The following is a 15,437-nucleotide window of genomic DNA, read 5'->3' as shown; positions in this document are numbered from 1 at the left end:
AGTGAAGAGCACTTTTTGCCAGTCCTGTCTTGTCCAGCGACGGTGGTTTTGCCCATAGATTACATTGTTGCCGGTGATGTCTGGTGAGGACTTGCCTTACAACAAGCCTAAAAGCCCTCAGTCCAGCCTCTCTCAGCCTATTGCGGACAGTCTGAGCACTGATGGAGGGATTGTGTGTTCCTGGAGTAACTCAGGCAGTTGTTGTTGCCATCCTGTACCTGTCCTTCAGGTGTGATGTTCGGATGTACCGATCCTGTGCAGGTGTTGTTACACGTGGTCTGCCACTGCGAGGGCGATCAGCTGTCCGTCCTGTCTCCCTGTAGCACTGTCTTAGGCGTCTCACGTACGGACATTGCAATTTATTGCCCTGGCCACATCTGCAGTCCTCATGCCTCCTTGCAGCATGCCTAAGGCACGTTCACGGAGATGAGCAGGGACCCTGGGCATCTTTCTTTGTTGTTTTTCAGAGTCAGTACAAAGGCCTCTTTAGTGTCCTAACTTTTCATAACTGTGACCTTAATTGCCTACCGTCTGTAAGCTGTTAGTGTTTTAACGACCATTCCACAGGTGCATGTTCATTAATTGGTCATGATTCATTGAACAAGCATAGGAAACAGTGTTTAAATCCTTTTACAATGAAGATCTGTGAAGTTATTTTGATTTTTACGAATTATCTTTGTAAGACAGGGTCTTGCTGAGTTTATATACACTGCTGTTCAAAGGTTTGGGGTCACTTAGAAATGCCCTTGTTTCTGAAAGTAAAGCAATTTTTTTGTCCATTAAAATAACATCAAATTGATCAGAAATACAGTGTAGACATTGTTAATGACTGTTGTGACTGGAAAGTGCTAATAATGGAATGGAATAATGGAATATCTACAGAGGCGTACAGAGGCCCATTATCAGCAACCATCCCTCCTGTGTTCCAATAATGTAATCCAAGTTAATAATTTTAAAAGGCTAATTGATCATTAGAAAACCCTTTTGCAATTATGTTAGCACAGCTGAAAACTGTTGTGCTGATTAAAGATGCAATAAAACCGTCCTTCTTTAGACTAGTTGAGTATCTGGAGTATCAGTATTTGTGGGTTCGATTACAGGCTCAAAATGTCCAGAAACAAAGACCTTTCTTCTGAAAATCGTCAGTCTATTCTTGTTCTGAGAAATGAAGGCTATTCCATGCGAGAAATCGCCAAGAAACTGAAGATCTCGTACAACGCTGTGTACTACACCCTTTACAGAACAGCGCAAACTGGCTCTAACCAGAATAGAAAGAGGAGTGGGAGGCCCCGGTGCATAACTGGGTAATAGGACAAGTACATTAGAGTGTCTAGTTTTAGAAACAGATGCCTCACAAGTCCTCAACTGGCAGCTTCATTAAATAGTACCCACAAAACACCAGTCTCAACGTCAACAGTGAAGAGGCGATGCTGAACACTGAAATCTAAACTTTAGGATGTCACAGGAAGAGATGGCAGTCCAACATTCTTTATCTGATCTTCTTTTCCTATTTACCATATATAACGGTATATAAGAGTATGATAATTCATTTCAGCAATACCGGCATTTGGTCAACAGCTCGCTCACTGAGGCACGTACGCACATATGCATGTAGGGTGGCAGATAGCCTAGTGGTTAGAGCGTTGGGCGTGTACAAGGAAGGTCACTAGTTGAAATACTTGAGTCGACAAAGTGAAAAACCTGACGATGTGCCAGTGAGGAACGCACTTAACCCTAATTTGCTTCAGAGGTGCTGTATCACTATGACTTACAACACATTTCACTGCACCTATTTGGTGTGTGACAATGAAAACATATTTTTTGATAAGTGGATGCTGCACCCCTCAAACACATTAAATAGATGGCTGAAAAAGACAGATCCTCAGGTGGGTGGGGCATGTGCGTTGCTAGTTTATACTGTTGTGGGGCAGGCCAGTAACCAGAGGTTTGCCCGTTCAAAAAGCTAGGCTGGCGGCTGCACCCTTGAGCAAGTCACTTAACCCCTAACCTGCTCCAGGGGCGCTGCTCTTCGGCTGCTCATATGCTTCTTTCAGCCTTGTGTGTGTCATGTCGTGTCTGGACGGTTGGCAATTAAAGAACAAAAATAAACCTTTCAGTTTTTATGGACAACAAATTGTACCAGTATGTTAAAATATGTTGATGTTACACGTTAAGATACAGCGCCTTCAGAAAGTATTCACACCCCTTGACTTTTTTTGTGTTGTTTTGTTACAAGGTGGGATTAAAACGTATTTAATTGTAATTTTTTTGTCAACAATCTACACAAAATACTCTGTAATGTCAAAGTGGAAGAAAAATTCTAATGTTTGTAAAAAAATATATACAGTATATGAAAAATAAAACACTAATATATTTTGATTACAAAAGTATTCAACCCTCTGAGTCAATACTTTTTTTATATGGAAGTATGGACACACACACACAGACAAATCCCCACTCATAAATCTCTTACCTGCAGAGGGGGTCTTGGCGGCAGTTCTTTCTGAGCTCCAGGCAGTAGGGTTTGACTTTGTCCTCGAAGGAGCAGAAGGGCACGATGGTCTGCCTCCTCCGTTCAGCACAGCCCAGGTCCTGGCAGGGGCAGAAGAGCAGCTGGTGGCTGTACTCGCTGGGCACCCGATCCAGGAACTGCCTCAGGGCCTTGTGGCAGCGCTTACGGTTACAGGGTTCCCCTTTGTTGCAAGTGGCAATGTAGGTGGAGCGCTGTTTCTTACAGGTGTTGTTGAGGTTGCAGGCCTTGGCTGCGTCCAGACACGGGTTACAAGTCTTGCCTGGGTCAGAGCAAGTGTTGGCTTTAGGGGTGACAGTGTGCATCCCTGCAGAGAAGGGAGAAGAGGAGCACTGAAAAATAATATGCACTTAACTGCCTATTGCAAAGCCATGTTGTTATCATAGGTCTGACCTATAGCATTTGTCAACTGGCTCATGACAAAACGCTTTCACACAATAATGATGATGATACTACTTGACCATGTTGGATGTCATGTTTGTGAGTGCTGAACGTGTGCTTCATGTGTTAGATCTCTCCCTATGCTGGGGGATATTCAATATCATCTTTTTCTCCAAGCCAACCACAAGCCATCTGAGACTTGTATAGCTTGCCCATATCCATTCTTACTGAATTATTTATTTTTAGAGGCCTTGAGTGAAATGTGAATGAATAAAGTATGGATTGAGATAGTAAGTATATTCATCTTCTTTTACATTCAGTTTTGACTTCATGAGTGTGTCAAGTTGATTCTGCTCATCTGATTGCTTCCACCACTAGAACATGATGTACTACAGCCGCTACTGTAAACACCGTGACACAGACCTTGATGCCGTTTACAACATGTGAATTAGATTTCTTGTTGCTTTTTGACATGTGTAATTGGTTTGTCAGTATGGACATTAAACACAGGAGCTCAAGGCCATGGTAAAGACTCACTCTGTGCTGTTGAATTGTGGCCTATTGAACACAGATGAACAATTTCTTATTGTCATCACACACTGCCACCTAGCAATTGTACTGTAGCAAACAGATGGAGTCATTAGGTGTGCATATTCTGAGAGCACTCTGAACTGGTGGTACATGCCCACCTGCTATTGAGATGTCATAAAACAAAACCAAAAAAAACAGTATCACATTCACTCATATTCCACCTCCCTTGTATTCAGGGTGTATTAGAAAAGTTAACCTCTCTCCCCATGTAGATAATGATATTTCAGAGGCAGCGCTGGCTCAGTGACATCCAAGGAGATTCATCTCTTATTCAACAGAACCAATCTCATTCTGTGTCTATCACGCAGCATCGAGGAAAAGCCTTTCCTATGGACCGCATGAGCAGCTGTATTGTCTGTAAGTGGTGCATCACAAAAGATCAATCCTAGAAATGTCATACACAGAATGGACATAACACACTCAGAGCCAAATAAAAAAGGATTTACCTTATTCAACCACATGGCAACATAGAGGCAACTTCCTGTCGATGGGAAGAAAAGTGAAAAGGTGGATCCTATTTTGTGAAGACAGGAAAACATTGTTGCCTTTCCAGATCTTTGCGAGCTTTGTCTTTATCCCTCCAGCAACAAGGCTATCCCGAGGAGAAGATCATGCTAGGTCAGAGGGCTGTGGGATGATCTGTGATTGGACTTCAAAGACAGCTGACATTAGCAGCAGGGATTGAGGCCAAACTGGGCAAAACCTGGCCAAAGCGATACAGAACCAGGCCAGCCCAGCTGGAGGGGTGGTTTGGGGTTCTGTCCAAAGGCCCTACACATAACAGTGATGGATTGCAGCTCCTAAATCTCCTCTGTCCATCTGCAGCCATTAATGCGGTGCACAGGGGGTCCAGGATAAAAACAAAATAGGAGAGGGACGAGGTACAAAGATTTATCTGATCAAGCAGTGCAGTGGTTTGAGGTTTTACTATTTCTAATTGGAGAGAAAAGATTGAATTCGGTACTGAAAGCAGAAAGATATCCTGAGGCTCACAAAGACACAAAGGCCCTCAAAGGCTTGGTATACATATACAAACGGGAATGGAGTAGATGAATGGAAAATATATAGTATTACAGGAAAATAATAGATTTTTCCAAGTGCATTATGAAAGGTTTTGCCTATACACCTTTCGGTAATACAAGAAGGGTGACAGGCAACTCGCAAAAACGGAAAGCTTTTGAAATCAGAGGCCGAATAGAGACTTGCTGATTACAGCAGGCCATCACTGATAGAGGAAACAATGTGTCGTGTACTGCCAAGAGATTGGACCACCACTTATGTATACGTGCTCAAGTGTTTTCAATTAACCTGGCCAATCATCATCACAATCAGCCTTTCACATGGGCTGTAATGATCAAACAATCCTCAAATCTCTCTAGGTGTCATTCCATTGCTGCATACACCAGCTACAGCCAGTCTTGGGAAAGCCTCACCATCACAATACCCTGATTTCGAGCCTTCTGCTGTATTAAGAAATCATGGAAATAGAGAGCTGTGTCCTGATTATTCCAGTGTACTGGTGTCTAAGGTGTTCACCGTGGGACAACAACTGATTAAGTGCATGTTGCTGCATATATATTTTTTAGACTCTGTGACTATGTTGCCATGAGGCTCCGTTGACACATCTTTGCATGATAATCAGAGTCGTGCTTCTCATGCAATGAACGCTAGGTAGCAACGCGTGTGATTTTAATTGGTTTTTGGCACGCGCACAAATATACCAAATTCACTTCACAAGAAAAAAAGGTTTACCAATGTTACTTCACGCTTCCATATAGGAAAGAAAAAGCTCTCGGGGATCTGTAAACAAGCGCTTTTTATCGTAAAGTAAAGAGTAAAGTCATCTTTTAACCTAACCAGTTAAATGTAATGTCATAAAATGTAGATTTCCGCCTAAATAGACATACCCAAAAGTAATTATTTGTCATGAGATGGCCATAAATAATACCTAGTAATGCTTGTACTGCCAGAAAAAGTAACATGGTATAAAGAGTTATACACCACCGTTCAAAAGTTTGGGGTCACTTAGAAATGTCCTTGTTTTTGAAAGAAAGTGTAGACATTGTTAAGGTTGTAGAAAGCCAGCATCCTGGAGTCGCCTCTTCACTGTTGACGTTGAGACTGGTGTTTTGCGGGTACTATTTAATGAAGCTGCCGGATAATACTGCTTTGCTGCAATAACTAGGCTCTCCCGTTTCATAATCTGTACTGTAAGCGAGGTTCACAGCCAGAGGAAATCAATCCTTTGTCTTGATAGGCCAGAAAATGTGACATGTCTCTCCCTATGCAAATGAGATGTCAGGTTTCACATACTGCATCTCAGATGTAGCGGGACAACATGTGAAGCGGGACAACCAGAGCTTTCACAGAGGGCACACCACTTGATTTTGCACCATTTACTGTGCACAAAAATGTTGGTCGGATCCGGTCCAGAACAGCTCAGAGTCCCATAAATAGGGGACTTAACGTTTAAGAGTTAAATGTTAATAGGGGGCTCGTCCACAGCGTTCATTAGTGTAAAGTACGTGATGGCCATCTACTGAAAAGCACAATGTAGTCATTACGGGCCAGGCAAGAGATCAGGATTTAGGTGTTTTCAAGAGAAGGGATCTTCCTTTCCACAGTAATTGCTCTCCCCCTTATTTGAATCCTGCATTTCAGACACCATCCCAGACTCTGGGGACCAGGAGTTCAGTCGAGGTTAGAGAGGGGCTCTTGGCTCCGGGTATGCTCACTGTAATTAGGATGGGTGCCAAAGTTTGGATTTAATATGGCCCTTAGTGAGTGTGAAGGAGCTTGTTATAAAGTATTTAGTCTATACCCCTGGGAGCCTTGTCAAGCATTTCTCTGTCAAAGAGTTCATCAGTTATTAGCTCAGGCTTGTGTCAGAGCAGGGTTTTCAGGGGTTAGGTAATGCCACGGCTACACGCTACGACATTTCCCAACAGTAAAACTGACTGTGCATGTTTGGGATCTGTAATGATATCAGTAGGACAACTATTTTATACGCTGTTTATATGTGCTCTAATAAGACGGCTGCTTTAACAGTTCAGAAATGTTTTCCAAATATGAGACCGATAAACTAGCACTTCAGTTCTATGATCTAACACACAGAGTGAAAGCGAGGGCAGCCACTGATTATAAAAACATGTCAGCTCTACGGTACGTAAACATGTTTCCAAATTCTTGAGTAGTTTGTGAACAGCAGCTGACACTGGGCTTTAAAACACTTCCTGCTATGTTGCAGTATGGCTTTATGTTTAGTATTCAGATTGCAATTGATGGTTTCTGCCGTCGTGCAGTATAATTCCTTCAATAGTCCATCATGTTTGGCAATCATGCATATCAAACCTGGGACAAATATCATTGTAGCAGAAATGTGCAAGCGAGTCGATTCACATCTCTATCAAGATGCTGGCATTGCTTCACCTATTCCCCAAACATCAGTGTAAGTGTCTAATTCTGCTAACAAAACTAACTAATGAGCTTTGCCATGTCCATGTTTGGAGGATTATTCAATATTCTGTTTAATTCCACCTTGTTAGAATAACGCTGACTGCACTAACAACTAATACGTTACCCTTAGACCCAACACTCATTAAGTGTCCATGGAGAAAACGAAGAGGCAACTCCTAGTTGTAAAAGTAAACCTATTTTAAGTACACATAGTATAGCAGCTATTCAACAACATTACACTGGCATAAAGCACGGCAACATTGTCTTTGAGAACGGAATGGTAATTGTTATGAGGGCAAGGTGAGAATGTCCAGTGTTGCGCTGCATGCTGAGCACGACCGTTGCGCCAGTCCTTTTTCTCCCCAGCTGTATAGAAATAGGTTTCTCCATTTAATTGGATGGTGGGCATGTGGAGCAGAGAGGTGAGAGGCTTAGTAGGAAGTGTTAGAAGGTCTAACTAAGCAGTGTCAAAGTCAATTCCTGGAGGACACGTGCTGCTTTTTTATCCTGGCCTCTGCTCTTAATAAGTGAATTAGCTCAACATTGGGTCACAAGGATGGAACAATTTGTGTAAAATAAAATTGAAATTACAGTCAAGTATATATTTGTATGCTATGGGATAATTTGTTATATAAAATTGATAATCATCTGGTGTTGGATGAGGGGCCAACCTACTGAGGTAGAAAAATGATATGAGTGCTAACCAATATCTCTCACAATGCTCAAGAGTAAAACTATTGACTTGTACACATTGCGGTAAGAAAATGGTGGACTTGTGAGGTTTGACTTGGGCAAAGCATACTCTCACTTTCCTCTCAGTCATTTGCTTTATTACCGCTGTGTGAATTTAGAGATACAGTGGAGTATGTTTTTCCCCCGATCACTGGTGTCCTTATCTCTCTCACTAGAAACTCTAAAGTTGTGGAGATAATTTTTCAATTTTCAGCCTTCCTCCTAGAGAGTGTATTTCCCCATCCACATCAACACAGCAAGATATCGCATTCCCTGAGCTTTGGTTCAGTTTACCATTTTAAAAGTGATTAAGCACACTTTTGTGCAGTTGAAATCGGCGGGGAAAGTATTTCAGAGAACAACCGTAATTACTTATCTGTTTGCCTGTGGGCTTTTCTCATCACCACAATCAATTATTCTGTCCTCTGAAACAATAAATGACTAAGGCTAAATGGATTTAGGAGAGCAAATCAGATATTTCACCTTTGAAAGAAACATTGTTGGAAACAGTTCTAGCAAAAATGAACATATTATTAATGAGCCCCAGCTGCTGTTTCAAAAGTTGCTGAAAAATGACCAGGATGTAGGATACACAACCATTTGAGCCTCCTTCATATGGACCATAGGTTAAAACGCCAAGGTATTCAAAGCCACTTCCAATTTGTATTTTGTCTGGTGTTCTCCTTTTTGATAGATCAAACCAGTATATTTTCAAGCAACCTGTGTCGTTTACTGACTTCAAGCTAAAGGGATTATGCAGAAAGCGTGTCTTTCTTGTACCTCCAAGATATGAAACAAAGCATGAGGCATCGGCCAGGAAAAGCAAATGTGGCATCTCTGCTGTATACTGCTTTTAGCAAATGATGCTCGATCATCCTCCGGAAATTTCTGCAGGATCTGGAGAACGGAAGTGATTGAATGTTCAAATGACTATTGTCACGTTCCTGACCTATTTCTGTTAGTTTGTTGTATGTGTTAGTTGGTCAGGACGTGAGTTTGGGTGGGCATTCTATGTTGTCTGTTTCTATGTTGGTTTAAGGGTTGCCTGGTATGGCTCTCAATTAGAGGCAGGTGTTTGGCGTTCCTCTAATTGAGAGTCATATTTAGGTAGGTTGTTTCACAGTGTTCGTTGTGGGTGGTTGTCTCCTGTGTCAGTGTTTGTCGCACCATACGGGACTGTTCGGTTTGTGTTGTACATCGTCATTTTATGTGTAGGCTATTTTCCCTGTTCGTGCGTTCTCGTGTTTAATGTAAGTTAGTCGTTCAGGTCTGTCTACTCCGTTTGTTGTTTTGTTAGTTTATAGTGAAGTTCGTGTTTTCGTCTTGTCTTTAATAAATATTATGTGTTCACAACCCGCTGCGCCTTGGTTCCCTCAATACTCCTCCTTTTCGGTTGAAGAGGAGGAGGACCACCGTTACAACTATAGCCTATATTTCCTATAGTTATGGCAATAGCCCTGCGGTCCTCATGTTTCACCTTTTTTTAATATATATATTTTTTGCGATAGTCTCTCTCAGGGCTCTATTTCCGACTGGCGTTAAGGCGGCGCTAGATTCAACTTGTAAAAGCTAGCGTTCTGCTATGTAAGACTGGCCAAAAGCTTGTCATAGCTGTAACGCAATTTGTAGGAGGCGCACAGTAGCCTAATCAGTAGCCTATAACCAATGTTTTATTAAAATATCACAAGCAGCAAAACAGTCAACAGACTTTCTTTACATTTCTGTTGGATCTAACCGTCAAATTGCACGAATTCTGATCGCTGCCCTTGGTGCTGAATCCGCTTGGATCCTAAGCCATTTGCCTGTTTTTTTGTTTGCCTTTCACGTGGCAAAGTCAGTAACAGGCCATATCAACAGATATGGTAGGCTAATCTTCTTAACTTTTGTCCAATTGTCCATGGCTCGAAAATGTATAGCATGCGAATGCAATTTGTATTGACTAATATTTCCATGTTAACTAGGCCTATTGTAAGATTAGTGTATAATATTTAATAAACTATATTCAATGGATAGGACAAACATCCATGCCTCCTACCGAAGAGTTAGAAGGCCTAGAAGGCCAGCATCCCGGGAACGCCTCTTTACTGTTGTGCACCGCGGCCTCCCACTCCTCTTTCTATTCTGGTTAGAGCCACTTTGCACTGTTCTGTGAAGGGAGTAGTACACAGCGTTGTACGAGATCTTCAGTTTCTAGGCAATTTCTCGCATGGAATAGCCTTCATTTCTCAGAACAGGAATAGTTTGACGAGTTTCAGAAGAAAGGTCTTTGTTTCTGGCCATTTTGAGCCTGTATTCGAACCCACAAATGCTGATTCTCCAGATACTCAACTAGTCTAAAGAAGGCCAGTTTTATTGCTTCTTTAATCAGAACAACAGTTTTTAGCTAAGCTAACATAATTGCAAAGGGGTTTTCTAATGATAAATTAGCCTTTTAAAATGATAAACTTGGATTAGCTAACACAACATGCCATTGGAACACAGGAGTAATGGTTGCTAATAATGGACCTCTGTATGCCCATGTAGATATTCCATAAACAAACTGACGTTTCCAGCTACAATAGTCAGATACAACCTTAACAATGTCTACACTATATTTCTGATCAATTTGATGTTATTTTAATGGACCAAAAATGTGCTTTTCTTTCAAAAACAAGGACATTTCTAAGTGGACCCAAACTTTTGAACGGTAGTGTATGTTTAACAATGTATTTCCATATTGAAGGAATGCACTCGGTGCTCCCGAGTGGCGCAGTGGTCTAAGGCACTGCATCTCAGTGCTTGAGGCATCACTACAGACACCCTGGGTTGAATCCAGGCTGTATCACAACTGGCTGTGATTGCGAGTCCCATAAGGCGGCACACAATTGGCCCAGCATCAACTGGGTTTGCCCGGTGTAGGCCGTCATTGTAAATAAGAATTTGTTCTTAACTGACTTGCCTAGTTAATAAAGGTTAAATAAATAAAATAACAATGTGGACTGCAAACATGTTCAACATATTTAGCAAATATGGGGCAGGCCATAACTAGGCTATAACGGACTACAATCGAATTGGAGATGATGACGAGGCAATACATAAAACACTGTAAAGACAACTTGAAGCAACCACATATTCAGCCATGGAGCAGGTTCTGATTGGCCAGTGAGGTGTCAAGCCTCGACATACCCGCAACTTGTTTATTCATCAAAACCCAGAACTTTCGTGCCACCTCCAGCTACTCTGCACATATTCTGGATGTAAAATAGCACAACAAAAAAATCTGTCACCAGCACTAAGATTTACCATTGTATTAGGTTTGTTAAAATAGAGCCCTTAGTGTAATAGCCATTGTAGCTGTGTCTTATAATAAGATCTGCATTGATTTGTATCGCCCTTTCAGTAATAACCAGTAAACGAAATGTGAGCAATAGTTCCCTTGATGAATACTTGCTGTTTAATTAGTAAACAGAAATCAAACTGAATGGAAAATCAATAGATGGGAATACGGAGGGAAATATATGGGTTTACGTAAGCAAGACCCCCTTGGTGAACTAAGGAATATAAAGAGGAATCCATCATATTTACTGAAAGTGGCAATCTAGTCTCCTTTCCACCTAATTTAACACCTGCTTTACTTAACAGGCACTTCTCAATAGGCGGTCCATGTACTGTGCATTCGTAAAGTATTCAGACCCTTTGACTTTTTCCACATTTTGTTACATTACAGCCAGTGGAGGCTCCTCAGAGGACGAAGCAGAGGACCATCCTCCTCAGTGAATTTCATAAAAATAAAACATTTAAAAAGGTATATTTTTTTGTTAAAATTATACTAAATATAATCATCAAATAATTGATTAAAACACACTATTTTGCAAAGAAAGTCTAGAGTAGCCTCAACAGCACTCAGTAGGGTAGCACCATGGTGTAGCCGGAGGACAGCTACCTTCCGTCCTCCTCTGGGTGCATTGACTTCAATACAAAACCTAGGAGGTTTGACTTTCCAACAAAACATTGGAATTCTTCCAAGTCAACGTAAGCTTTTGGTTTTACAAATGTATTGCCACCGGGGTCCACCGGTGTAACTGCTTACTGACTGTACACTAATGTTACTGCATGATTGTAGTGGGTTTACTAACACATTAGCTATGTTGACTATGACGTTACTTCTTTAGCTAATATGGTGACAACATGTAGGCTGTGTGTAGTGGTTTGGCTTGGAAAGGTTTTTCCGCCTGGTCACATACAGCTGATGTGTTGGGCATTGAAGTCCACAAGCGAAGGGACAAGGTGAGAGGAAGAGAGTGTATTCATTCCACTGATTCTGTTGAAAAACGTTTCTTAAACGGAAGCAAATGGAACAAATCGGGGATGACATACCTGAATTTGTCCAATAGAAACTCTTGTTTGCAATTGTTGGACGAATGATTACACACTATATCAGCTATATGCAGGCAAGAGTGTGCAAGGCGGTGTTGAATGTCAAATATGTCTCTCAACCTGTGTGCAACAACGTTGTAAACTGTCATTTATAGGCTAGCCCTGTGGTTCTCAATCCTGGTCCTGGGGACCCAAAGGGGTGCACATTTTTGTTTTTGCCCTAGCACTACACATCTTATTCAAATTATCAACTCATCAAAAGGCTTTGATGATTTCAATCAGGTGTGTAGTGCTAGGGCAAAAACAAAAATGTGCACCCCTTTGGGTCCCCAGGACCAGGATTGAGAACCACTGGGCTAGGTTGTAGCAACCTCATGATGGGGGAAGGGAAAATCTGAGTATCAAATATTAGCCTAAACCTATCGCTGTTACATTTAACTGGGTGAATGGAATATGAATGACAGTCATCCAATATGCTGTAATAGAAGAAAAAAAATTGTCCTCCCTCATCTTAAACGGCACTGACCGCCACTGCTTACAGCCTTATTCTAAAATGGATTCATAGTTTTTTTAAATCAATCTACACACAATACCCCATAATAACAAAGAAAAATGGTTTTTAGAAATGTTTGCAAATGTATAAAAAAAATGAAATATTACATTTACATGAGGTTTCAGACCCTTCACTCAGTACTTTGTTGAAGCACCTTTGGCAGCGATTACAGCTTCGATTCTTCTTCGGTATGACGCTACAAGCTTGGCTCACCTGTATTTGGGGAGTTTCTAGTATTCTTCTTTGCAGATCCTCTCAAGCTCTGTCGGGTTGGATGGGGAGCGTCGCTGCATAGCTATTTTCAGGTTTCTCCAGAGATGTTAGATCGGGTTCAAGTCCAGACTCTGATTAGGCAACTCAAGGACATTCAGAGACTTGTCCCGAAGCAACTCCTGCTTTGTCTTGGCTGTGTGCTTAGGGTCACTGTCCTGTTGTAAAGTGAACCTTAGCCCCCAGACTGAGGTCCTGAGCTTTTCAGGCCAAAGAGTTCAATCTTGGATTCATCACACCAGAAAATCTTGTTTCTCATGGCCCGAGAGTCTTTAGGTACCTTTTGGCAAACTCTAAGCGAGATGTCATGTGCCTTTTACTGAGGAGTGGCTTCCGTCTGGCCACTACCATAAAGACCTGATTGGTTGAGTGCTGCAGAGATGGTTTTCCTTCTGGAAGGTTCTCCCATTACCAAAGAGAAACTATAGAGCTCTGTCAGAGTGACCATCGGGTTCTTGGTCACATCACTGACCAAGGCCTTTCTCCCCCGATTTCTCAGTTTGGCCGCGCGGCCAGCTCTAGGAAGAGTCTTGGTGGTTCCAAACTTCTTCCATTTAAGAATGATGGAGGCCACAGTGTTCTTGGGGACCTTCAATGCTGCAGAAATATTTTGGTACTCTTCCCCAGATCTGTGCCTCGACACAATGCTGTCTTGGCTTGGTTTTTGCTCTGATATGCACTGTCAACTGTGGGACCTTACATATACAGGTATGTGCCTTCCCAAATAATGTCCAATCAATTGTAATGTACCATTGTATGTACCACAGGTCAAGTTATAGAAACATCTCAAGGATGATCAATGGAAACAGGATTCACCTGAGCTCAATTTTGAATCTCATAGCAAAGGGTCTGAAGGTATTTCAGTTTTTTTATTTGTAATAAATTTGGAAATATTTCAAAAACCTGTTTTTGCTATGTCACTATGGAATATAATGTATAGATTGCTGAGGATCTTTTTATTATTTAATCAATTTTAGAATAAGGCTGTAATGTAACAAAATGTGGATCAAGTCAAGGGGTCTGAATACTTTCCGATGGCACTGTATACAGTGTATCTTCACAGTCTTTTAACATGGAATAGTCATTGTGGAATCAAAAAAATTATAACATTAAACATTTGTTCTTACCTGAGATAATGGAAGCGAGACGGAATGCATCAGGGTAGCGAACAGGCATCACAGGTTCATAAGGGGATGTTTCATAAAGCTCTCCACCTGGGAAAACAGTACATGATGAAATTGTTTTTGATAAAAAGGAAAATTATAGTGTGCTCACACCCACATACTGTAGTTCATGGTACTTGAATTACTGGGTATGTGTTGCGGTACATTTAATAAAGGAATACACACCCAGATATGATCTCAGAATGTATACAAAGTTGTTGACCTTCATGTGTCTAAGGCAAGGAGTCATGGTTTTAGAAACATTGCACAGGATAAAACATTTTTTGTGCTAAAACAATAAGCAAATATCTATATTGTTTCTGTTGATAACAGAAACCAGTGAAGTTTGAATTCTACAAAATTTGTCAACTTGAGTTTTTGGCTCCTAATCGGTCTGTCTGACCAATAACAGATTTTACACCCTGAAGATTTCAATGGTGTGAACATTTGGCTAATTTTGTGATATGCAAAGCAGATCGTTCACCACGGTCAGATAATTTCATTTGGAAAGAACATTTGGTCCTGGTGCTCTGTGATTTAGGTGAGGCAGCCTCCAAACGCTGAATTGCTGTGGCTGTTTGTAAAAAAAATGAATCAAATTAGCACTCAACTGACTGCGCTGCTCCCCTGAGCCTCTCTCTCAGAAGCCTCTAATCCTGTGTTTAAAATTCACAGCCATTCGGTGTGATCCAGACAAACCCTCCAGTGTGTAGCATTGCATGTTGATGCTAACAGAAACACAGCAAGGCTGTTGTGGGACAGGCAGGGAGCCCACCGCAGCAAATGAGAAAATCCAAAACCTGTGGGGAGAGGTGAAGCTCAGTGGATAACCATCCAATCAATAGATATCACCATTTGTTTATCACAACGCTCCGTGCGCTTGAAAAGATGATGTTACCTCATAAAGTGTTCTTCCAGCTGTTCAGAGAATGGAGACTTCAACGGAAGGTAGTGTGTGATTCACATATGCGTTGATCATGTTGTACAGTATAGTGCATATTTCATTATCAGGCTGGAATAAAAAGCATACCCTTGAAGATTTCACTTCAATAACACAGTGTAATGTTGGTTCACAGTACACTTGTTGAAAACAAAAAAGAGGCGACATTGTATTATGACATGTTATCTTAGTTCCATCTTGAACAGGGGGATAAAAAAGCGTCAGTAAAACAACTATTGAAATACACCAAACTAAAGATGATCAACTATAACGCCAAATGGCTAAAATACATGTCACTCAACAGGAGTGAAAGTTGCGCCTCCCAGCATTATAAACTGTAGAGTGACGACATTGAACTCTTCCCTTGCCAACTCCTGAGCAAAAGTCCAAGGAGGACCACACTAAGGCTGCTATAATGTCTTGTTCCCTTCCGTGAGGGGTAAAAAAAATCATAAGCAGTTTCCC

General features: G+C 41.4%; 1 protein-coding gene across 1 annotated transcript in view; it reads right to left on the bottom strand.

The window, feature by feature from the left end:
* The window catches only part of LOC111957385 (GDNF family receptor alpha-2-like), a 75,522-nt gene that overhangs the window by 42,777 nt on the left and 17,308 nt on the right, over positions 1–15,437 (bottom strand). Inside the window, exons 3-4 of the mRNA XM_023978182.2 lie at positions 13,997–14,083; positions 2,474–2,837 (exon numbers count right to left, since the gene is read on the bottom strand). Coding sequence (XP_023833950.1) covers positions 2,474–2,837; positions 13,997–14,083 — 451 coding nt within the window. The remainder of the gene's footprint in view (positions 1–2,473; positions 2,838–13,996; positions 14,084–15,437) is intronic.

The sequence above is a fragment of the Salvelinus sp. IW2-2015 genome, linkage group LG33, assembly GCF_002910315.2.
Source record: "Salvelinus sp. IW2-2015 linkage group LG33, ASM291031v2, whole genome shotgun sequence".
Classification (NCBI taxonomy): domain Eukaryota; kingdom Metazoa; phylum Chordata; class Actinopteri; order Salmoniformes; family Salmonidae; genus Salvelinus; species Salvelinus sp. IW2-2015.
The sequence above is the reverse complement of the archived record's forward strand: the minus strand, read 5'-3'. Positions and strand labels throughout refer to the sequence as shown.